The following is a 26,245-nucleotide window of genomic DNA, read 5'->3' as shown; positions in this document are numbered from 1 at the left end:
GAATAGAGCTGATGTATGGATGTGCTACAGTCATACAGTTGTAAAACTAGGCGCTGAGAGGGAGTGACAGCGAAAAGAGATGGGGAGCTGTGAGTGAAGTAAAGAGAAAGATACAAATCTACAAAGTGAACAGTTGTGGTCGATTGAGATGAGAGCAAAAAACAAAAAGAGAACATAAGAATCAAGAAGGTGTATTACAAGAGTATAAGGAATTAGAGTTCATTGCTTCTGAGAAATACAGCAGGAGTAAAGAGGTGTAACAGTTACCTTCCTACTGGTTGGAACTCCTGCACGTAAATGACAATTGCTGTCTTAATGACTGGATTGAAATCTCCCCCATTTCAAATCGGAATTATAAAAAATGTTTGATATTTATGATTTGAAATTGTATAGTGTGAAAGGAACAGCAATGGAGTATTTATCAGAAGCCAGCAATAGCCACTGAGAGTGGGCTGACTGGGAAGCGTCACTAAACAGATGTTGGTACCTGTGTAGAACAGAAACATGGCTGCCAACAGCATGAGTACTTTTGGCCCCTGAGCCAGGTGGACCACCACTCTGAAATTGTTAAGTATTAAAGCCAAGTGTGTGGTCCTGCGTCTTGACTGAAGTGTCTGGTGTGCACGTTTTTACGATTAGAATATTAAAAGTCTGTTAAATCTGTCATTATGACTGTGGTCATTTTTGAAATCAGTCAGGATCTGAAAATCCTCTCGTGTACAACCTGATGTAAAAATAAATAAATAAATAAATAAAAATCAACTACTTTTCCTTGCAGTCTATTTTGCCCTTACAGAAAAAGCAGAGCCACGAGGTCCATAAACGAGCATCCAGTGATAAAGTTTGCTAGTAAGGTGAACAACAGCTGAGACAGTCTTTAGAGGTTGACAGTATCCAGGACAAAACATTGTTCCATTGACCTTTGTTCCATACATGCATAGATGTAATCCATAGTTATTTTAGGTACCCAAAAATTATAAAGGAAGAATGTAGTTTGCTTGTTTGTTGGTAATAAGATCATTTGGAAACAAAATGGCATCAGATTGTTAAGTGATGCAGAAGTCATCACTTTATCTTCCTTGAAACGTCCAGATGTTTGCTTAGTATTATGGTAATACTGTACCTTGTAATAGTAACAGAATAGGTACCCAGTAGGTAAATAATACCTACACATATTGGTAGGCACTGTACTGGTACACTGCTAGTACAAAAAGATTACACCGTAACTCCTTATCTAAAACATTTAAACAGCTGATAAGCTACTGTATATGCTATTGTTGTTGTTGTTGTCTGTATGTTAGTTGTGCTTTTAATACCCCAAAATGATATCCCTTTTTATGTGGGAGCAAATAAAGAAAACACAGATGAATGCCTTTTAAAAAGTCATTTTTATTTTGCAAGTGTAGTAGATAGTGAATCAAAATTATGAAGCAGGTCAAAGAATAATGACGACACACAATTTCAGACCTTTGCACCCAAGAGAGCTATTTTGCTGACTTTTCTCAGAGGACAGTGACACAACATCAAGAACTGAATCCATGAGAGACTTAAGAGTGTCAACTGATTTCACTATGATCTCATATGTCAAATTTTACAATTACCCTAACAGTATCCACAGTATACTTCTTTGTCAAACAGGCAGAAGGTCTCCCGACTCCCTTATAAATTTTTTTTTTTTTTTTTTTTAGTTGTATAGTATGGGGAATGTAGAGTATGGAGAATGTTATAAACTTTCTGAAAAGCTGTCTATGTCAAATTCACATAGCACAGCCAAAGACAAGTCAATGAGAGCATGATTAACATTAACAAACAGTAAGGTTGCATTACATTTGGACAGTCAGCTTCACTATTTTCCTCTGCTTACAGTCTTTAGGCTAAATTAGTGTGCATGTGGGACAGGTATAACCATCACTCAAGTACACAAACAAGAAACATGGGAACGTAGGAGTTACTTAATATCATGTGAGAGGACCTCAAATGACTGTTCAGCAACAACATTGTCATAAATCCAGGTGCAAGGTGTGTTTGATTTCCGGTACTGTAAAGCAAATTATAAATTTGCTATAATGGTAAATTGCCCATATTAATATTCAAATATGCAAAAGAAGCAGAAACAAGCAAAGATCAGCTTCAAAATTACGTGTACATGAAAAGGCGGAATCATTTCAGACTCAGTTACACACATATTCAATGACATCATCTGATTCTGTCCCAGTGACTTCCACCTCACACAGTGTCAGATATTCTGGTCTTCCAGGAATCACAATGTTAACATACTGGCCCTCCATTCCATTACACATAAAAGTTTTGGAGGTCCCAGCTGGGATAGACTGGATAACAGCACACCTGAAGAAAATGAACATGAGACAGAATTATGTGTAAAACTATGTTACCAGATAATAAACTATGCATAGTTCTCAGCAGTAGTTTCATTTGAATAGTGATGATGCATTTGCTGTGAAAACGATGGCTTTCTATGGGGAATATATGTAGATATCCAGTGCACTGATTTCATGTGGCATATACAATCAATGTAAGATGTTCAAACCATACAAGACAGAAAGTGCTGTTACCTGGGATTAGCATTGCCATTGTCATTGAGGGAGTTTCCAATGTGGATCTCAGCACCATTAAGCCGATCATGGCAACAATCTCCTCTGTTGGTGATGGTGACAGTGTTAATCTTATATGTTCTCAGGAGGTCCAGTCTCCACCATGGTCTTCTGTCAAGGTTTGTGTGAGTACAGGATCCTTGTCCATAGATGCTTGCCTGATTTCCATCAATTGCCTTTTCAGGGGGGCCATTCCACCCCACGGAGGACTGAGTTGCTTTTCCATGTCTAGCAATATTAGCACCTGGACAAAGTCACAGCATTTGTTATTGAAGATAGTTTCAAGAAGGCACAGATGTCTTGCATGTTTTGATCTGACCAAAGCCATTAAAGAACAGGCAGTTAGCAAGTTAGTGGAGAATTTGAGTGGTACAAATCACCAGTTGGAGCAGTGTTTCCTGAAGGCTGACCAGTGACTTCCACCTCACACAGTGTCAGATATTCTATTCTTCTAGGAATCACAATGTTCACATACTGGCCCTCCATTCCATTACACACAAAAGTTTTGGAGGTCCCAGCTGGGATAGACTGGATAACAGCACACCTGAAGAAAATGAAAATGAAACAGAATTGGGTGTAAAACTATGTTACCAGATCAAAACTATGCATAGTGCTCACCAGCAGTAGTGTTTGGATAGTGATGATGCTTTTGCTGTGAAAACTATAGGTTTCAGTCAGAAAATCAGTGAGATATACAGTGCACTGATTTCCTGTAACATACACAACCAGTGTAAAATGTTCAAACCAAATATAAGATAGAAAGTGTTGTTACCTGGGATTAGCATTGCCATTGTCATTGAGGGAGTTTCCAATGCGGATCTCAGCACCATTAAGCCGATCATGGCAACAATCTCCTCTGTTGGTGATGGTGACAGTGTTAATCTTATATGTTCTCAGGAGGTCCAGTCTCCACCATGGTTTTCTTTGTCCTTGTGTGTGGGTGCAGGATCCTTGTCCATAGATGCTTGCCTGATTTCCATCAATTGCCTTTTCAGGGGGGCCATTCCACCCCACGGAGGACTGAGTTGCTTTTCCATGTCTAGCAATATTAGCACCTGGACAAAGTCACAGCATTTGTTATTAAAGATAGTTTCAAGAAGGCACAGGTGTCTTACATGTTTTGATCTGACCAAAGCCATCAAAGAACAGGCAGTTAGCAAGTTATCAGAGAATATGAGTGGTACAAATCACCAGTTGGAGCAGTGTTTCCTGAAGGCTGACCAGTGACTTCCACCTCACACAGTGTCAGATATTCTGTTCTTCCAGGAATCACAATGTTCACATACTGGCCCTCCATTCCATTACACACAAAAGTTTTGGAGGTCCCAGCTGGGATAGACTGGATAACAGCACACCTGAAGAAAATGAAAATGAAACAGAATTGGGTGTAAAACTATGTTACCAGATCAAAACTATGTATAGTGCTCACCAGCAGTAGTGTTTGGATAGTGATGACGCTTTTGCTGTGAAAACTATAGGTTTCAGTCAGAAAATCAGTGAGATATCCAGTGCACTGATTTCCTGTGACATACACAACCAGTGTAAAATGTTCAAACCAAATATTAGATAGAACGTGTTGTTACCTGGGATTAGCATTGCCATTGTCATTGAGGGAGTTTCCAATGCAGATCTCAGCACCATTAAGCCGATCATGGCAACAATCTCCTCTGTTGGTGATGGTGACAGTGTTAATCTTATATGTTCTCAGGAGGTCCAGTCTCCACCATGGTTTTCTTTGTCCTTGTGTGTGGGTGCAGGATCCTTGTCCATAGATGCTTGCCTGATTTCCATCAATTGCCTTTTCAGGGGGGCCATTCCACCCCACGGAGGACTGAGTTGCTTTTCCATGTCTAGCAATATTAGCACCTGGACAAAGTTACAGCATTTGTTATTAAAGATAGTTTCAAGAAGGCACAGATGTCTTACATGTTTTGATCTGACCAAAGCCATTAAAGAACAGGCAGTTAGCAAGTTATTGGAGAATTTGAGTGGTACAAATCACCAGTTGGAGCAGTGTTTCCTGGAAGCTGACCAGTGACTTCCACCTCACACAGTGTCAGATATTCTGTTCTTCCAGGAATCACAATGTTAACATACTGGCCCTCCATTCCATTACACACAAAAGCTTGTGAGGTCCCAGCTGGGATAGAATTAACAGAGGCACACCTGAAGAAAAAGAAAATGAAACAGAATTGGGTGTAAAACTATGTTACCAGATCAAAACTATGCATAGTGCTCACCAGCAGTAGTGTTTGGATAGTGATGATGCTTTTGCTGTGAAAACTATAGGTTTCAGTCAGAAAATCAGTGAGATATCCAGTGCACTGATTTCCTGTAACATACACAACCAATGTAAAATGTTCAAACCAAATATAAGATAGAACGTGTTGTTACCTGGGATTAACATTGCCATTGTCATTGAGGGAGTTTCCAATGCGGATCTCAGCACCATTGAGCCGATTGTGGCAACAATCTCCTCTGTTGGTGATGGTGACAGTGTTAATCTTATATGTTCTCAGGAGGTCCAGTCTCCACCATGGTTTTCTTTGTCCTTGTGTGTGGGTGCAGGATCCTTGTCCATAGATGCTTGCCCGATTTCCATCAATTGCCTTTTCAGGGGGGCCATCCCACCCCACGGAGGACTGAGTTGCTTTTCCATGTCTAGCAATATTAGCACCTGGACAAAGTCACAGCATTTGTTATTGAAGATAGTTTCAAGAAGGCAAGTCACAGATGATTCGACCAAAGGTATTAAAGAAACTGTTGTCATTATACTTGATTAAACTCTCACTGTGACCCCTGGACATAGAACTTCAGAACTGCTCTTTTACAGTAGTAAAATACTAAAAATCAGTATCATTAATTTCATTGAACCAATTTAAAGAATAATCTCACCAGAATGACCACTTGTCTGTCCTAAAACAGCCAACCAGACAAAGAACACAGCTGGAGTCATCATCCTGTGAAGCAAGTTGACACTCAAATAATCTTATTGAACCTTTGTTTTAAAGCCTCTACATATATTTCTACACATGCATATACATTCATATACATAATGTACACATATGTTCTTAAAGGGATAGTGCACCCAAAACTGAAAATTCAGCCATTATCTACTCAACCATATGCCGACGGAGGCCCTGGTGAAGTTTTAGAGTCCTCACATCCCTTGCAGAGATCGGCGGGGGGAGCGGCTAGCACACCTAATGGCTGACGGCGCCCCAGACTAACGTCCAAGAACACAAAATTGAATCCACAAAATATCTCCAACATGCCCATCTGTAGTGATCCAAGTGTCCTGAAGCTCCGACATAAAATGCTGTTTGGAAAAACTCTGATTTTAGCCTCACTGTAGCCGGTAGCTCTGACTGCTTCTCTGTGCTCCGCGCTCACGTGTGCGCGCTTGCGCGAGACAAGCGAAAGCATGAGCTTTGCTTACCCATGTTTACATCACGTGACATCATGTTTCTTTGTTGAGCCGTATTTGTTTGAGCCCGAGTATACGGACGCGAAACTCAGGCTACTGGACGAAGCAGCTGCCGCAGCTCATGAGCCTAACCCTCAGCCAGCCGCAGAATACTGGAGTCGAGCACTGGAAACCTGGTGGTGTAGTTGTTTCAAATGCAAAGCAATGCCAACGGATGAGAAAAGTCTTTGCTGCTCAGACTGCGAATTGGCGATGTCTGCACTTGACAATCTGAACATCAGTACTGACGAGACTGCTGCTCTTCAGAGACCGTGCATCACCGATCACCCTGAGCGTGCACACGTGAGCGCGGAGCACAGAGAAGCAGAGCTACAGGCTACAGTGAGGCTAAAAACAGAGTTCATATGACGTTTCTCAAAACAACTTTTTATGTCGGAGCTTCAGGACACTTGGATCACTACAGATGGGCATGTTGGAGATATTTTGTGGTTTCAATTTTGTGTTCTTGGATGTTAGTCTGGGGCGCCGTCAGCCATTAGGTGTGCTAGCCACTCCCCCCGCCGATCTCCGCAAGGGATGTGAGGACTCTAAAACTTCACCAGGGCCTCCATCGACATATGGGTGAGTAGATAATGGCTGAATTTTCGTTTTTGGGTGCACTATCCCTTTAACCCAAACTAACCTGATCAGGAAGACAGCCACACCTGACCACTACCTTTATATTATCATTTCCATACTTATTCACATATGTCCAAATAAACCTGATTTCTTTCTGGCACCTCACATCTTCCCCTTCCATGAAACAAGGAGAGGTCCAGGCATCAGGTGTCTGCTCTCTAGTTTATGTCCCGACTAGGGGTGTAAGGCAAAGCTACCTTGTTTATCTGCATGTGTTTGTGTCAAAGGAATATCCCTATTCGTGTTTGAGGTATACTGAGGGTGCATCAGATTTTTAGTCCTCATGCATTTATCTTTTCTGCAAACTAAATAAAGTAATATTTTAGCCATGCACCTTAATTAAACAAATGAAAAAAGAGAATTTATTTTTGAACCTCACCTTCAACCGAAGAAAAGTAAATCTAAACAAAATATACATTTAAAGCATAAGAAAGCTATTGAAAAACTTGAAAACTTGCCCTGGTCCGATGGCATGCAAACATGAGACAGTCCCTAACTTCAGCTTGTCAAGTTAGGCACAGTGACAATTTTTAATATGGGGATGTGATGTAAAAATAACACCTGTGGAACATAAGTCCCACACTTAATAACTAACCCAGTAAATCCTGATAAAAATGCACTGAGGATGTGACTATGTGTTTAAATATGACTATGTGTTTAAATATGTGTTTCAGAGTTATGACTCTGAAAAGAAATGGCGTTTGGTTTGTGGTAAATTGTGTGGAATCGATGGGAAGACTGGAAGTGTTGGTGGAGCAGGAACATTACTGCAAAAATTCTCATGGTTTTTTTTATATCTGTTCAGAGCACATCATCTGTGCATATACAAATAATGTATAATTAAAGCCCTAGTCTGGATTCTTTTTAAATGGCTTAATGTCAGAACCAAGAACAACAGAACAGTTCTTCCTACTACCCTTCTTCTAAATCCTCAATAATTCATAATCAAAGTAATGCTTGTCTATATGCTATCTATATGCCAAATGATGCAGGGTCTTTTTCTCTCCAAAATAAACTCCCTCCCACCTAGAGCATTTTCAGACAAAACATTCAACTGACACAAAGTAGATTTAACCTGTTCTTATAGACATCACGATCAACACATCAAGGTCCCAAATATGAATAAGCATCGAAAAGAAAAATAGGAAGAACAAAAACTGGACTAAAATTAACATGATTATTAACATCAGTATCACTTGATTATCAGTGTATGTTGGTCCCATTATATTTATGTATTGTTATTTTAACACCTACCAAGCTGTAATGTAAAGTGGTACCTGATTTCCTTTTTTAGTGACAAAAAATTATTAGAGAATAAAAGACGAACGATCAGTAATTCCACCAAGGACCTACCTGGAAGCTCTCTGACTCCCTAGAAGCAGCTGTGATCTACATGTGTGCCTGGAGAGCAATTACTTTTATGCCATTGTGCAGTGCATGACAGGCAACTGTTTTTCACTCTAATTGTCAGTCTATTCAAACAAGTGTTGTTTTTGTATCCGCTTTAATGCCCAATGTGCCTGTCTCATCATATGATACTGTTGTCCATGGTGTCTTTTTCCAGAGGGCACACCCTTTGCTCAAATAATGGTTGACATATGTGACAGGTAGTTGAGACAATGCACAACTAAATATAGTGCATGAACTCTGGTGCAAGGAGTTTGATAAGAGATACGTATATGTGACAAAACAAACTTAAGATTGATAAATGCTACAATTCTGAATTAGTTTAAGGATAAATGAGCAATTACTGACTGGATGTTGCTCGGTCTGCATTTGAAAATCAAACTGCAAATATTGATCCCATTAGAGGATGTAGTTTATGGTGGTGTTTAACTGTAGTGAACTGTAGGGACGGATGTTTGCTTTATTTGGCCCGCCCTCAATGATACGAAAGGTGTGGACAAAATCATAGAAACGCCTGTGTTCAAAAGGATCATGTTGAATCGACACCTGTCTAAAACACTTTCAACAAAACCTGAACATAGGTTGCATGGAGGTATCGCAGAACTGTTGTATTAGACTGCATTAGTTTTAGCCATAGCTGTAGCTAACAGAATGGCAACTGAGCGTATGTGTCCTTTGGTTGTATTTTCTATATTTGCGGTGTGTTTCATTATTTTGCACATAAGCTGTGAAATTGATGATGTTTTTTTCATTTCGATGTCTTTTTGTCTATTTGCATGTATCGGGGCCACAACTTAGTTTTAGTGTCCTGACCTTATCTACTTTAAGTCTACCTTAACTACAGTGTATTTACAATAACTATATAAATATTACAATATTTTTGTAACCCTAACCACATCTTTGTAAGCACAGATGCACAGTAAAAAAAACAACTAAAAAAAAAAGTTTGTGTAGCAGATCCTAGGTGTGACACCTGTCGTCAGATTACAACCTGTTTCCTAAGGATACAGAGGAAAGTTAGTCGGGATGGCTACTGAAATCCAACATAGATCCAGTTCTTACTGGTCTAAATCACACAGCAGATTTTGGTGCCTTATTTTGGTGCTGGACTGTGTGCAAGAGAGTGAGAGTGAAAGTGACAGACAGATGAACAGACAGACAGAGTGTGTGTAACTGTTAGGGACAGCCGTAGTTTTCATTGTATATCTTTTGTTGTGTGTGGCAGCAGTGATGTTTTAGGAGCTTGAGAGCTCTTGTTTCTGGTGAAGATTTTTGTTTTCCTCCAGGTGCACTGATCCGTGACATCGCTGCTGTGGATTGGCTGAGCTTGGGGAGTGTGGTGTGACATTGCTGCTCCGGACTGGCGAAGCTAGTGGCTTGTCCTATTTAACATCCACTGTAATCTGTGTTACTCCAAGAGAGCTCCTAACATAGCCTAAAAACTTTTAGTAAGGAGTCCTAGCTTAGGAGTGATTTAGGAAAGTGCTCAGAGCAACTCTGATTAAGGAAGGGACAGAGACTTTTATCTTACTGAGGGGGTGTGGATGACCCTGTTGCTAGGTGTGATGCTTTGTTTTAACAGATGTGATTGGTTGTTAAAGACATGCTCCTTTGTGAGCCTGCAAGGTGTGGACACCCAGTGGAAATGAAATGAACTGCATCACAATATGAGATTGAAAGTGTTATCATTGTTAGCGTGATCACTCTGCTGATCTAAGGTTGAGACAGACAAAAGTCATCACTGCTGCACTGTTGCATTTTTCCAGTTTTTCTTAGTACCATTTTATTTCTGGCGTTATAGCGTTGTGTTGCATATCCCAAATGAGAATCAACTACAAACATTATCCCTGCACAATCTCATCTGTAGCATTTCATTTACTCACTGTCATTTTGTGTTTAGAGACCATTTCTTCGACCTCTTTGTGTTTCCACCATTTTTTCCTCTTATTAAGAAACTCTTAAGTCTCTTAAAAGTCCTGCTCCCTGTTCCTAACAGTTTTTCACCTTGATAGCTCTTTTAAGGTCTAAGATGCTCTGTGAATAACTTTTATCTTAACAAGGACCTAGTCTTAACTTTAAGGGGAAATTCTGAGTAAATGTCACAATTATAAAAAAAATTCTAAGAATTTTGTCATTAGGAGCGACTCTGAGTGCTAGGAAGTTTTGTGAATACGGCCCCAGCTTTATTGTTTGCTGTTTAGTCTTTCAGTATGTGTCTTAGCTTCCCGCTAGCCCAGCTCTATGCTAACCGCGCTTGTATATATAATGTAAATAGCATTGCACTTTAGATAACTTTTCATGAAGCTGTAGGGGTGAATTGCTATTTTTGTTGAAACATTTTTTCTCTTGTTTTTGTTTAGTTTAGGGAGTCAGTCCTAGCACTGTAATTTTGTTTGCTGCTTTTGCTTGAGGGGCCAAGGCAGCACTCGGGGGAAAGATTTGTAGGTTCTGTTTGTCATTTTGGCCGTGGTTCACCCTGAAGTCCTTGCTTCCAATTGCGTCCAAGTTTCTTGTATCACCTGCTTTCACATCTACTGTATTAGCAAAAAATTGCCCACGGTTACATAACAGTAACAGTGAGGCTGCGGTGACTGCAGCAGACAGTACAAAGTCCTGCTGATGTTGTATACTACATCAAATTAAGCACCTTGCTATCTCCGTGACTAATTTCAGATGGCTGCCACTTCATCTCTGTTGTAGCTTTCCAACGAGGGCTCTGGTGCGATCATATTCCTTTCAGAGGCTTCATAATCCAACGTTGAAAAGCAGTGTCTTTTTGGAGACTTCATAAAACCAATAAATTTAGTAGTGAATGTCATCTGTGATTATTTATCCATGTTGAAAGAAGTTGTTGTTGCCGTTAGCCATTAACCATTAACTACAGCCTACCAAGGGCAAGAGGTATCCCATGATGCATTGACAATGGTGGGCTGTCAGGGCTATCAGGGCCTTCTCTGCTGGCTCTGTTAAAATCACAATCATAATTTGTTTTTCATAGTTAAATTGAAGTGTATCTGAAATGTGTCTGTATTCAGTTACTTGCTCAGTAGGCTGCTTATCCAGAAAACAAATATGGTAATTTTCTCGTGGGACTCAGCATGGATTTTCTATGTCATTTAAATGCATCACAACTCCTCGGACCTGTGTTCTTCATATTGTTAGGCCAAAGCCCAAAGCTGCAAACGGATCACAACTTTGCATGACTGTAGTATCAACCAATCAGATTTTGATGAGTGGTAACAGAGTGCCCCAGGGGCCCGATGCAGGGGTCATATTTACAAAGCTTCCTAGTACAACGAGTTGCTCCTTGTGACAAAATTCTTCAAATTGTGATGTTTTCTTAGAATTTCCCCTAAAAGTTCGTGGAAAAATAAAAGTTATTCACAAAGCATCTTAAATCTTAAGAGAGCTCCTAAGGTGAAAAACTATTAGGAGTCGATAGGAGGGCTTTTAAGAGGCTGAAGAGTTTCTGAAGCGGATGAGAAAATGGTGAAAACACAAAGAGTAAGGAGAAATATTCTCCAAACTCCAGATGACAGTGAGTAAATTAAATGCTACAGATTATATCCTGCAGGAATCCATCAGTTAAAAAAAAAAAAAAAAAAGGATTTTTTTTTTCTTCCTTTACCTCTGGAGGCACTGCCCGTAGTTTTACTAACGGAAGTGCAGGGGCCTCGGGGATCGCTCAACCCCTTCACTTCCGGCGGTGCCCCCAGGGAATCGCCTTGTTGTTTACAAATACTTCCAGGTAGAAAACCAGCAGAGTTTAACTACATATATATATATATATATATATATCACATTTTTCACATCACTATATCACCGTTTAGACTAATCTGATGTTTGTAAAGTCTATAAACACAATGATTGAACAAACATTACTATTTCTGTGTGCACATTTTGTAATTAATAACAGAACTTTTCTGAATCACTGCTAAGCTAGGACTTACTAAAAGTCTTAAGGCTATGTTAGGAGCTCTCTGAGAGGATTCTTAGAATTTTTGTGAATACAGCCCCAGAGGCGTAGCAATCATTTTAGAGATGAGGGGACAGATTGTTCATAAGTAAGATTTTTTTTTTTTTTGATGATATCTTGAAATATTCTCTCCCATTCAACTGTGCTTCTCCTAAGCGGCTAACACACCAAACCAAATAACCAAAAACACCAGGGGCCATAAACCAACCAGGATAATACAATGAACTCAAATCCAAAATCCAAACAGAGCACCAGGCAGGAAACAGAGCAGGTAAGGACACCAAGAACACATGGGTTAGCACAGTAATAACACAGGATGAACACAGGTGAACTGACAGAGAACAAATGGAAACACACAGGTATATAGATACACAGAAGACTAACCATGAATGAGACACGGCTTGATTAAGAAGACAAGGGCAAAAGAGGGAAATGGAGATTGGCTAACAACAAGGGTGTGGAGGGGAACACTATGGGTGGAGCAAACAAGACTAATACAGAACAGGTGTGAAGTAAAGACTTTGGGAACAGAGAGGGACTAACGAGACAGGTGTGACAGAAAATAGGCAGAAAAACACAGGAAGTAAAATCGGACACGACACATGAGGAGATAATCTACAAAATAAAACAGGAAGCAGATTAAACGTAAATGGAGAACATGAAACAAGGGACACAAACAGAAAACTCCAAACAAAGTCCATAGGATAAGAGAATGCAAATAAACCCAGGCTCATGACTCGCTGATCCTTGTGTAGTGACAGCAATCTAGCAGACAGTGGATCCTCTGCTCTGAGCATCCTGGCCACAAAGAAAATATGAGTGTTAGTGGTTCCACTGTGTTGATCTGCGTGCTTTTTATGTGAGAAGCATTCAGTAAATGTATTTAAAAAATAGAAATTATCAAATATTGTGAGATTTAATATGCCACTAAGGCTACAGCTATTGATTGTTCTAGTAAGTGAGTATTCTACCAATGAATCCATCGATTAAGACAGGTCTCTTAAATGAACATTTAATCTGTTTCCAAGAATTAGGCTCCATTTGCTACTGACACCACCTGATATTTTGATTTTTGGGGTATTTATGCATCACTGTGAGGGGAGTTCTGTGTATGTCCGTGTTTTTGTGTGTGGGATTATCACGATAATAACATGAATGAAGCTCAGGCTTCACAATTTGACTGCAGCATTTTATTTTCTTTGATTTTGTCCCTCAGTTAGCTCAGTGTTGCTCAAGAAAACAAACTCATAAAATAAAATGCCGCATTCAGTTTGTGAAAGTCTCACCAGCCATGAATTCATTCACATTTGTTCAAAGGGAAACACTTCACATCTTCAAACTGCTTTAAGTTACAACACTGTGGCCATTTGTGCAAATTAACAGTGTTTGGCTGTGCAAAAGACAATGCGCTGCAACAAAAGAAGCAGCAAGTGCGCACCATGCCCACCCACTCATTGTACATTCGGGACAACTTGGAAAAATAAGCTTGATTTACAGTATGGAAAAGTGCAGGGGACATAGGGGACAGATACAGCAGCTGTGGGAGACATGTACCCCACGTCCACTACACCCCTGCTGTGATGTATCACTGCGCTAGCCATTGGTGGTGTCATCAACTTTGAGCTTGACGTGGTGGGTTGTGAATGAACTAGCTACATGCTAAAAGAAAATGCAATGGACACTGCATTCACAGCCACCTCTGATCTTGTTGTCGACCTACTTCAAGTCCCTTTTTCAAGGCAACCATTTGGAGAACAGAAGGAAATAATTACTAGAGGAACACCTACACTTAAACTGGATGAGCTTATCAAGGTAAGTTTTGTGTAGTCGTTCACCCAGAGCAACTACAACCGCCTTGAGTGGCTTACAGTTAGCACAGAGTGAAAAAAGCTATTTTGCTGGATCTGTTTACTTTTTAATACTAATGAGGGTACCTGGAAAAGCACTAGTTTAGCAGCCTCAACAGCTTCACCAAGGCAGCCATCAAACATCAGGCCTCAGTGCGTCAAGATGTTTGGTGAGTCCAGGGTGAATTTAAAACTTGATGAGCAGCGGAGATGGGAGACAAGCCTGCACAACCAGTATTGAAGGGCCTTATTGATTGTGTCATCTTTTTGGGATAGCAAGAAATATCTCCATCTCTGTTTTGATGCTTAAAGATGTCATCAAAAAAGAGTTTGTGGCAGTTATGGTCGATGAGTATACCGACCCCAGCAATACCGTTCAGCTGTCAATTGTCATCAGGTACGTTACTGAAATGGGTGTGAAAGAGAGATTTTTAAAGTCTGAGGATGTAACAGATAAAAACTGAGGCCAGCTGGCTGCTTTAGTGCTCAAAGTGTTGGACAGCTACGATTGCAAAACAAGGTTAGTAACTTGGAGCTGCTGTAATGGCATCAGGACTGGATGGAGTACAGGCTTGTGTTAAAGAATCGATCTCCCAGGCTCTTTTTATGCACTGTTATGCACATACATTAAATCTTGTGATGTTCCAGGGAACATCAAAAATTAAAGACTGCAAGTGTTTTTTTTTTCAAATCTGGGAGGATTGTCTGCGTATTTTACATGTTTTTACATGTGCACCAAATTACTGGATGAGTTTTGCGAGAGAAGGCTGCCACAAGTCTCTCAGGTGAGGTGGAACTTTAACTCCAGGCTGGTGTTTACGGTCCATGACAAAAGAGTCAGTACACTGTGCATCAGGACACTTATCACATTTGAGAAGCTTTGACGTCTTCTTTTTTTTTTCTTTTTGCCTTCATTGGTATTTTTGACTTTGCTGATGTGCTCTCTGGAATCTTACAAAATAAGATCTTAGATGTACAGTTCAGTCAGCATCAAGGTTACGATCACAAAAGGCTGCTGTTTGTTGCATTGCTAGATTCTCAACTGTTCCCACAATTCAAGTAGACATTTCTGAAGCAGAGCTCAGGAGCCTGGATGAGAGCTATGGAGCACAGTTTGACCCTGCCTTGATGTATAACATGGCAAAGTTTCAGGGGAAGAGCCCAAGAAACCAGGGCTCTTCCACTCTTCTTCTGGAGGGAAGATCTCCGGGGTTTGCCTACAGACTCTACATTCACTGAATGTAGAATCTGTATATAGAGACTAGGTGCCCAGTAGCTGCGAATGCTGCCCTCACATTTATGGCCAGTGACCGACATGATCTCCCTCTCCAGGCCAGCTTGGGAGAGCTGTGTGGATTAACGTTAACTGATTTTGATGCTTCCCAGTCTAAGGCCGTTGCTATGCCGTCCCTAGCAATGGAGCAGCAGAGCAGCGGTGATATCTCAAGAAATAAACACCCCAGAATTTTGTTGATTGACCAATCAGAATCAAGTATTTAAGAGTGCCATGTTCTAAAGTGGAATTATACCAATATGCATCAATATGTAAGCAGTCCCGATTCTAGAATAAACGGTACCGTATGGAAAGGATGCGGCCGGTTGGAGCTCAAATTGAATAGGAAACAGAGTTCAGTGTTCACTTAGCTGGGCATAACTTAGCTGGGCGATGTCCGTCAATAGCTGCCACCGTGAGAAGAGAACAGAAGGGAGGGGGGTATCACTGTCCAAGGGCTGCCGTAGAATGGCAACGAGGATGTCAGCCGACCAACACTCGCTACCCGGTCCCTGGTTGCGGCAATTTGCAATGCTGGCCAGCTAGGAGTTAACTAGCAGCCAGTACAGTACAGTCGTCTCTTGGCTAGCTAACATTTAGCCTTGTTACTTATTGATCCATTAGAAAGAAAGCTAGCTGGACGTGGGTTTTGAAGCCTCTTTGGTCACGGAGCTCCCTCCATCTCTTGAACGCCTGACTGAGGTTTACTCTTGTTTTTCCTCTTCTTTTATCACTCTCCTTTTTACTCTTCTTTGCCTCCGTAGACAGAGGAGCTTGTTTTCTTTTGCTAGGCCGTTTTTCACTTGTCTCCAAACTTTGTCCGTCTGCCATTGTGCTTGTGACTCAACTATCTCATGCCCAACTCCTCAAGAACCAGCTCCAGTCCCTGATTGGCTGACTGACCAGTTTCGCAATACATGACGCGTTTCCTGCCGTAAAGCAGATTTTCTCCGCGAAACTTCTGCACCAGTGGCAGAAGCTTATTACAAAGATTGCAAAGCCACTAAGCCTAACCTATGTAAATGCTGATAGTTGGATTTTACTGTGGCCACTACCCTGTGCAACCCACATTATTTTCATATATATTTAGGAAAAGATGCTGTCTGTTGCCTCTTTAAATTTTGTCTTTTTAATCAAAAAGCCAGTCTTTAATGTCCTTGACTGTCATTTTGTGCCTTATTTATATTTTTAAGTATTGGTTCAGGCACTATTAAGGCACCTATACCATTTGTTTTGGCACCTGGTATTGGAACAAACCCAAATAAAACCAAACCCTAGTAATTAGACAGGCAGCATTTCGTGTTTTTCTGTCACATTTACTAAATACACTTTGACTGCTTTCTTTAAACACAGTTGCATTTGAATGATAATTACTGAGTAACAAGATTTCAAAACAACACAGTGCAAACATTCAATAACAGCAAATTAGCACGGCTGGTAAGCACTAAAGCACTGAATAAAAAGAGCACTTCTCAACATAAATATTGGTCCCCGGTGGGTCTAGAGACCCCCAAGTATTAGAAAAGAAAATAGCCTTTGTACCAACAAGCTAGTCAGACTTGCAGCACTTATATATATCCTGTGGAGTTCACAGAAACAGTGAACCCACTCCAGTTAGGTGACTATCTCTGCCCATAGAGTGGGCCTACCAAGTAAATTAATTTACCATGTGTTATTTTCTATATTGTGGATATGGCAACATGGTATGAGTAAAGCACAGTACTTGTTCTGTCGTCAGATGCAAGAACCAACAGACAGGTTTCCCTATATTTCCATCATCTGAGGAAGATTTAATTTAATTTTCACTAAAATGTGTCCTCAACAATTGGAAAACTATTTCTTAACTAGGACCAGTACGGAGCAGGATTCCCTTCAAAACTGAACTTTAAGTATGATTCAATACAGACTGTTCATGACCTAACTTCAAACTTGGAAGTTGTAAATGCTGCCATGTTATTTTACTGTTCCTTTTGCAGGTAAATCTGCTAAATTGAGCATTAGCATGTTGCATGGCTAATGTGGCTAGCCTTGATTGCAGACCCACATGGTGGAGCAATGTAATGGAGTATGTTATACTGAGAGAAACCATGTGAATATTAAAGTTAAATACCAAGAGCAGTAGCTTGGATTTGGGTAAGAGTTTTTTTCCTTTTGCTCAACAATCCTTGCCACAATATATGTGCATGTGTTGCTGTGACATTGTTTGTATGTAGATTTATTCGAAAGAGATTCTTTGTTGAGCTAAGCAATATATTGATGGATAGTGATTTGAGACTAGATATTGTCTTAGATTCTGGACATCATAATACCATAGGTGTTATGTTTTCCTGGTTTTAGTGCGAAAGAACTTTTCTACATCCTGGACAACTTTGAACTTTCCCAGCATGTAACAGAGCCAACACACAATAAGGGACATATTTTAGATCTAATTATCTCCAAAGGGCTCAACATTTCTGAGGTTGTGGTGACTGATGTTGCCTTTTCTGATCATTACTGTGTTTTCTTTAAAATAGCCATCTCCGCTGACACCAGTAAAAGTACAACAGGGGTAATCAGAAAATGCTATATCAATGAAAACACCTGTACACTATTCCCCCAGGATTTCATACCCACACCAGCTGTGCCCTCAGTCTCTGTCAATGATCTGGTTCAGAGTTTCAGCTCTAAAGCTATGAATATTATGGACAATATTGCCCCCATGAAGGTCAAAGTTGTCTCTGGTAAGAAAAAAACACCATGGAGGAACGCCACACAGGTAAAAGCTCAAAAAAGAGAATGCAGAAAAGCAGAACGCAGGTGGCGAAAAACCAAACTCCAGGTTCATTATGACATCTATAAGGAAAGTCTGCACATCTATAGCTTGGAGCTAAAAAGGGCGCGGCAGTCCTTTTTCTCTGAGATTATCAACAAAAATAACAACAATGCACGGACTTTATTTACTGTTGTTGACAGACTGACAAACCCATCAGCGTCAGTCCCTCCTGAACTGCTATCCACCAAGGCATGCAATGACTTTGCTTCTTTTTTCACAGACAAGATTTTAAAAATAAGACAGACAGTCCGTAACTCCAACACAGTGGCTATTTCACCTGTGCCTCATAAGACTACTCCAGTTAATTTGACACTTTTTAACCCATTAAATTATGTTACTTTGACAGACATAGTAAGAAACCTTAGGTCCACTACCTGCTGCCTTGACACTCTGCCTACAAGCTTTTTTAAAGATGTTTTTAACTGCATAGCATCAGATATACTACAGATAGTCAACTGTTCTCTTCAGTCAGGCTTGAAGACTGCAGTCATTAAACCTCTCTTTAAAAAGCCTAATCTGGATGCCTCAGTAATAAATAACTACAGGTCTATATCAAACCTACCATTTTTAGGAAAAATCATTGAAAAGGCTGTTTTTCAGCAACTTAACACCTTCTTGGAGCAAAACAATTCCTTTGATGCCTTTCAGTCTGGATTTCGAGCACATCACAGCACTGAGACTGCACTTGTAAAAGTTTTAAATGACATTCATCTGAGCAGTGATGCATCAAAGATTTCGGTTCTGGTATTACTGGACCTCAGTGCTGCATTCGACACAGTTGACCATAACATACTGCTCGACAGACTAGAAAAGTTTGTGGGACTTTTTGGCACTGTGCTAAATTGGTTTAAATCTTATTTACAAGACAGGGATTTCTTTGTGTCACTTGGCAATTATGAATCTGTGCGAACAAAGATTACATGTGGAGTTCCTCAAGGGTCCATTCTTGGGCCTCTTCTGTTCAACATCTGTATGCTCCCTCTTGCTCAGATTATGGAATATCATAACATCTCCTACCATAATTATGCAGATGACACACAACTTTACATAACAGTGTCACCAGATGACTACAGTCCCCTATATCTACTAAATAAGTGCATTGACGAAATCAATACGTGGATGTGCCAGAATTTTCTACAACTAAACACAGAAAAAACTGAGATAGCTGTTTTTGGCCCCAAAGAACAAAGATCAATAGTCATTGATCACCTTGACGCCATGACAATAAAACCTACAAATCAAGCCAGAAATCTTGGTGTAGTTCTGGACTCAGACCTAAATTTCAATAGTCACATTAAGACAGTTACTAAATCAGCCTACTACCACCTTAAAAACATAGCAAGAATAAAAGAATTTCTGTCTAAACAAGATACAGAAAAACTTGTTCATGCTTTCATTTTCAGCAGGCTGGACTATTGTAACAGTGTCTTCACAGGCCTGAGTAAAAAGTCAATCAGACAACTGCAGCTCGTCCAGAACGCTGCTGCCAGAGTCCTCACCAACACCAAGAGAGTGGAGCACATTACACCAGTGCTTAAATCACTGCACTGGCTTCCTGTGTGTCAAAGGATAGACTTTAAAATCTTGTTACTTGTCTATAAAGCACTAAATGGTCTCGGGCCTAAATACATCTCTGATATACGTTATGAAGCATCCAGACCCCTCAGATCATCTGGAACAGGTTTACTCAGTGTTCCCAGGATCAAAACCAAACAAGGTGAAGCAGCCTTTAGTTTCTATGCTCCCCACCTGTGGAACAAACTTCCAGAATATCTGAGGTCGGCTGAAACTGTCAACTCATTTAAATCAGGGCTTAAAACATTACTATTTACTGCAGCTTACCAGTGAACTAGATATGTAACTTATTGTTAGTATAATCTGTACCTATTGTTTTTATGTTTGTCTGCTGTTGCTTTTGCTTTATGTTTGCTTTTAAAATGCATTTTCTGCACTGTTTTTCTTGCTTTTAGCTTTTGTTTTTAATGATCTATTGTTCCTTTAATGTTTTATCTTAACGTATTTCTCTTGTAAAGCACATTGAATTGCCTTGTGTATAAATGGTGCTATATAAATAAAATTGTGTTGCCTTGCCTTGCCTTCAAAGGCTGCGTTACAGTAAAGTGATGTAATTTTCTAAACTTGCTAGAATTTTTCAAGATGTTCTGTCATTTGCCTTTTCCAACTTTTTACCTCTTTATCAAAAATTTTACGGTGTAAATCTTTTGGGAACGCACCAATAATCAACCCTACAATAGTGCTGCAATATTGACATTGAGGAATTTGGCCAAAAATATTGTGATATTTGATTTTCTCCATATCACCATTCCCTAATGCTCCGAAGGTACCCATATGAAAAACAAATAGTCAAACTGTAAGAAATTTTGGAAATGATAATGATGACCAATGTTAGCACCCAGTTGCTAACTTGCTCAGACGTGAAGGCTGTAGTGGCCAGCTGGACAGTGTTTGTGGTGTTATGCCAAAGCCAATACAATCTTAATGTTTCACAGATAAAGTGTACTGGAATACTAGCATTAGTGACACATTATTGTAGCTCTGTTACAGTTCCAGAGTAACATAGGCCTGTAGGAATACTGTCAACAGCCTTAGGGCAATAAGGAGAAGGTTGTATGTGCCTTTTTAAGGCAATTGGCCAGCACAAATAATATAAAGAGAGTAGGTTTCACACACACACACACACACACACACACACACACACACACACACACACAAACACACAGGCCCAAGACACAAACCTGATTGGCTGGGGTCAGGTAGTTTAATACTAGCTGATAGGTTAAAGGTAGGTAACATCTGGACAGTGTCAGGCTCATTGTTTGCCTCTGCTTACAGCCCTTGTGCTAAATTAGCCAGCTACTGATAGCAGTTTCATATGTATCATAAAAATATGAGATGGTTATCAGTTTTTATTAAAGTACACACAAACAATAAACCCAGGAAACTTCTATACAGAAGAGTTTATTCATATCATATTAGAGGACCTCAAACAACTGTTCATCAATGCTGCTGTAAATTGGGTGCAAGTTATGTTAAATTCCTTGTACTGTGAAGCAACAAAATCTCTTGCAGAAAGTGTCTTAACAATGTGATAAATTGACTATCAAACTTTGTTTTAATAGTCACTGACCCTAAGTACAAATATTCTATTAAAGGAGAAGAAGCATGGAAAGATTAACTTTAAAAATAAGTGGACATGACTATGACGAATTAGATCAGACTCAGCCATAAGGATGTTCAAAGGAATCATCTGATTCTATCCCAGTGACTTCCACCTCACACAGTGTCAAGTATTCTTTTCTTCCAGGAATCACAATGTTCACATATTGGCCTTCTATGAGATCACATGCAAACGTTTTGGAGGTCCCAGCTGCGATAGACGAGATGATGGCACATCTGAAGGAAAAAAAAGAAAGAAAAACTGAATTATGAGTGAAATTATGTCTCCTGACAAAAACTATCCATAGAACCCACCAGTATAACTATTTAGATACTGGTGATGCTTTTACTGTGAAAAATATAGGTTTTTGTGTGAAAATTATGTACACTGATCAGCCAAAACATTAAAACCACTGACAGGTGATGTGAACAACATTGATCATCTTGTTACAATGCAATGTTCTGTTGGCAAACTTTGGGTTCTGACATTCATGTGGTTGTCACCAGACATGTTCCACCCACTTAAACACCAGTGCAGACCAGGTACCCCACCCTTATAGCAGAGGCACTCCCCAGCAGCATTGGCCCCCCAGCAGGACAATGCACCATGCCACAAAAACTGCTCAGGAGTGGCCCGAGGAACATGACAGAGACCTCAAGGCATTGACCTGGCATCCAAATTCCCCAAATCCCAGTCTGATTAAACATCTGTGGGATGTGGGGTATCGGTGGCTTAGTGGTAGAGCAGGCGCCCCATGTACAAGGCTGTTGCCGCAGCGGCCTGGGTTCAAGTCCAGCCTGTGGCCCTTTGCTGCATGTCTCTCTGTCTCCCCCCTTCACACATCACTGTCCTGTCAATTAAAGGCAAAAAATGCCCCAAAATAATATCTTTAAAAAAAAAACATCTGTGGGACGTGCTGTTACCCCACCTCACAACCCACAGGACCCAAAAGATCTGAAGGCAACGCGTTGGTGCCAGATACTATTGGACATACCCCCAGAGGTCCTGTGTTCACGCCTTGACAGGTCAGAGCCAATTCTGGTCCCAGGAGGACCCACCGTGGATGGGGGGATACCTCTGGGGTACCAGCATGTCCCTCAAGTGTGCGGTCAGATTGGGATCTGGGGGATTTGGAGGCAAGGTCAACACCTTGAGCTCTTTGTCCCATTCCTCGGGTCATTCCTGAGCAGTTTTTGTGGTGTGGCATGGTGAATTATCCTGCTGGGGAGGCAATGCCATCAACAACTGCCCCTGTCATAAGGAGGTTTACTTGGTTTGCAACAGTGTTTGGGTGGGTGGAGCCACCAGGACCCAAGGTTTTCTATGAAATATTGCACTGTTTTAATGTTTTGGCTGATTGGTGTAAATATCCAGTACACTAATTTCCACTAACTTACACAACCAGTGTAAAATATTCAAACCTAGCATATGACAGAAAGTGCTGTTACCTGGGATTAGCATTGCCATTGTCATTGAGGGAGTTTCCAATGCGGATCTCAGCACCATTAAGCCGATCATGGCAACAATCTCCTCTGTTGGTGATGGTGACGGTGTTAATCTTATATGTTCTCAGGAGGTCCAGTCTCCACCATGGATTTGTTTGTCCTTGTGTGTGAGTACAGGATCCTTGTCCATAGATGCTTGCCCGATCTCCATCAATTGCCTTTTCAGGGGGGCCATCCGATCCCACGGAGGACTGAGTTGCTTTTCCATGTCTAGCAATATTAGCACCTGGACAAAGTTACAGCATTTGTTATTAAAGATAGTTTTAAGAAGGCACAGATGTCTTACATGTTTTGATCTGACCAATGCCATTAAAGAACAGGCAGTTAGCAAATTATTGGAGCGTTTGAGTGGTACAAATCACCAGTTGGATCAATGTTTCCTGAAGGCTGACCAGTGACTTCCACCTCACACAGCGACAGATATTCTGTTCTTCCAGGAATCACAATGTTTACATACTGGCCCTCCATTCCATTACACACAAAAGTTTGTGAGGTCCCAGCTGGGATAGAATTAACAGAGGCACACCTGAAGAAAAGGAAAATGAAACAGAATTGGGTGTAAAACTATGTTACCAGATCAAAACTATGCATAGTGCTCACCAGCAGTATTTGAATAGTGATGATGCTTTTGCTGTGAAAACTATAGGTTTCAGTCAGAAAATCAGTGAGATATCCAGTGCACTGATTTCCTGTGACATACACAACCAGTGTAAAATGTTCAAACCAAATATAAGATAGAAAGTGTTGTTACCTGGGATTAGCATTGCCATTGTCATTGAGGGAGTTTCCAATGCGGATCTCAGCACCATTAAGCCGATCATGGCAACAATCTCCTCTGTTGGTGATGGTGACAGTGTTAATCTTATATGTTCTCAGGAGGTCCAGTCTCCACCATGGATTTGTTTGTCCTTGTGTGTGAGTACAGGATCCTTGTTCATAGATGCTTGCCCGATTTCCATCAATTGCCTTTTCAGGGGGGCCATCCGATCCCACGGAGGACTGAGTTGCTTTTCCATGTCTAGCAATATTAGCACCTGGACAAAGTTACAGCATTTGTTATTAAAGATAGTTTTAAGAAGGCACAGATGTCTTACATGTTTTGATCTGACCAAAGCCATTAAAGAACAGGCAGTTAGCAAATTATTGGAGAGTTTGAGTGGTACAAATCACCAGTTGGATCAGTGTTTCCTGAAGGCTGACCAGTGACTTCCACCTCACACAGCGACAGATATTCTGTTCTTCCAGGAATCACAATGTTCACATACTGGCCCTCCATTCCATTACACACAAAAGTTTGTGAGGTCCCAGCTGGGATAGAATTAACAGAGGCACACCTGAAGAAAAAGAAAATGAAACAGAATTGGGTGTAAAACTATGTTACCAGATCAAAACTATGTATAGTGCTCACCAGCAGTATTTGAATAGTGATGATGCTTTTGCTGTGAAAACTATAGTTTTCAGTCAGAAAATCAGTGAGATATCCAGTGCACTGATTTCCTGTGACATACACAACCAGTGTAAAATGTTCAAACCAAATATAAGATAGAACGTGCTGTTACCTGGGATTAGCATTGCCATTGTCATTGAGGGAGTTTCCAATGCGGATCTCAGCACCATTAAGCCGATCATGGCAACAATCTCCTCTGTTGGTGATGGTGACAGTGTTAATCTTATATGTTCTCAGGAGGTCCAGTCTCCACCATGGATTTGTTTGTCCTTGTGTGTGAGTACAGGATCCTTGTCCATAGATGCTTGCCCGATTTCCATCAATTGCCTTTTCAGGGGGGCCATCCCACCCCACGGAGGACTGAGTTGCTTTTCCATGTCTAGCAATATTAGTACCTGGACAAAGTTACAACATTTGTAATTGAAGACTTTTTGAGGAAGGCAAGTCACAGATGATTCGACCAAAGGTATTAAAGAAACAGTTGTTAATCATACTTGATTAAACTCTCACTGTGACCCCTGGACATAGAACTTCAGAACTGCTCTTTTACAGTAGTAAAATACTAAAAATCATTATCATTAATTTCACTGAACCAATTTAAAGAATAATCTCACCAGAATGACCACTTGTCTGTCCTAAAACAGCCAACCAGACAAAGACCACAGCTGGAGTCATCATCCTGTGAAGCAAGTTGACACTCAAATAATCTTATTGAACCTTTGTTTTAAAGACTCTACGTATATTTCTACATATGCATATACATTCATATACATAATGTGCACATACATTCTTAACACAAACTAACCTGATCAGGAAAAAAGCCACACCTGACCGCTACATTTACATTATCATTTCCATCCTTTTTCATATATGTCCAAATAAACCTGATTTCTTTCTGGCACCTCACATCTTCCCCTTCCATGAAACAACGAGGGGTCCAGGCATCAGGTGTCTGCTCTCTAGTTTCCGACTAGGGGTGTAAGGCAAAGCTACCTTGTTTATCTGTGTTTGTGTCAAAAGAATATCCCTATTCGTGTTTGAGGTATACTGAAGGTGCATCAGATTTTTAGTCCTCATGCATTGATCTTTTCTGCAAACTAAATAAAGTAATATTTTAGCCATGCACCTTAATTAAACAAATGATAAAACAGAATTTGTTTTTGAACCTCACCTTCAACCGAAGAAAAGTAAGTCTAAACAAAATATACATTTAAAGAATAAGAAAGCTATTGAAAAACTTGAAAACTTGCCCTGGTCCGATGGCATGCAAACATGAGACAGTCCCTAACTTCAGCTTGTCAAGTTAGGCACAGTGACAATTTTTAATATGGGGATGTGATGTAAAAATAACACCTGTGGAACATAAGTCCCACACTTAATAACTAACCCAGTAAACCCTGATAAAAATGCACTGAGGATGTGACTATGTGTTTAAATATGACTATGTGTTTAAATATGTGTTTCAGAGTTATGACTCTGAAAAGAAATGGCGTTTGGTTTGTGGTAAATTGTGTGGAATCGATGGGAAGACTGGAAGTGTTGGTGGAGCAGGAACATTACTGCAAAAATTCTCATGTTTTTTTATATATCTGTTCAGAGCACATCATCTGTGCATATACAAATAATGTATAATTAAAACCCTAGTCTGGACTCTTTTTAAATGGCTTAACGTCAGAACCAAGAACAACAGAACAGTTCTTCCTACTACCCTTCTTCTAAATCCTCAATAATTCATAATCAAAGTAATGCTTGTCTATATGCTATCTATATGCCAAATGATGCAGGGTCTTTTTCTCTCCAAAATAAACTCCCTCCCACCTAGAGCATTTTCAGACAAAACATTCAACTGACACAAAGTAGATTTAACCTGTTCTTATAGACATCACGATCAACACATCAAGGTCCCAAATATGAATAAGCATCGAAAAGAAAAATAGGAAGAACAAAAACTGGACTAAAATTAACATGATTATTAACATCAGTATCACTTGATTATCAGTGTATGTTGGTCCCATTATATTTATGTATTGTTATTTTAACACCTACCAAGCTGTAATGTAAAGTGGTACCTGATTTCCTTTTT

At 40.2% G+C, this 26,245-nt stretch overlaps 1 protein-coding gene across 1 annotated transcript; it reads right to left on the bottom strand.

The window, feature by feature from the left end:
• Positions 1-1,369: 1,369 nt before the first annotated feature.
• Positions 1,370-26,245, bottom strand: LOC144458316 (uncharacterized). The gene is made up of 14 exons (XM_078171903.1): positions 26,209-26,245; positions 24,777-24,841; positions 24,275-24,557; positions 23,886-24,049; positions 23,467-23,749; positions 23,078-23,241; positions 22,659-22,941; positions 4,615-4,778; positions 4,196-4,478; positions 3,804-3,967; positions 3,385-3,667; positions 2,993-3,156; positions 2,574-2,856; positions 1,370-2,346 (listed from the first exon to the last, which is right to left on the bottom strand). The coding sequence occupies exons 2-14, from the start codon at positions 24,838-24,840 to the stop codon at positions 2,172-2,174; spliced, it is 2,757 nt and encodes a 918-aa protein (XP_078028029.1). The 5' UTR covers position 24,841; positions 26,209-26,245; the 3' UTR covers positions 1,370-2,171.

This window comes from Epinephelus lanceolatus, chromosome 10 (assembly GCF_041903045.1).
Source record: "Epinephelus lanceolatus isolate andai-2023 chromosome 10, ASM4190304v1, whole genome shotgun sequence".
Lineage (NCBI taxonomy): Eukaryota > Metazoa > Chordata > Actinopteri > Perciformes > Serranidae > Epinephelus > Epinephelus lanceolatus.
Note: the sequence above shows the minus strand (reverse complement) of the source record. Positions and strands in the feature narration are given on the sequence as shown.

What these genes read in the sequence shown, in the direction of transcription:
- LOC144458316 (XM_078171903.1), bottom strand. Translation starts at nt 24,840, where the DNA reads ATGATGACTCCAGCTGTGGTCTTTGTCTGGTTGGCTGTTTTAGGACAG. An exon ending in AATGGCAATGCTAATCCCAG is followed by an intron (nt 3,968 to 4,195) that starts GTAACAACACGT and finishes CATTTTCTTCAG; the next exon opens with GTGTGCTGTTATCCAGTCTA. An exon ending in AGGAAACACTGCTCCAACTG is followed by an intron (nt 3,668 to 3,803) that starts GTGATTTGTACC and finishes GACTTTGTCCAG; the next exon opens with GTGCTAATATTGCTAGACAT.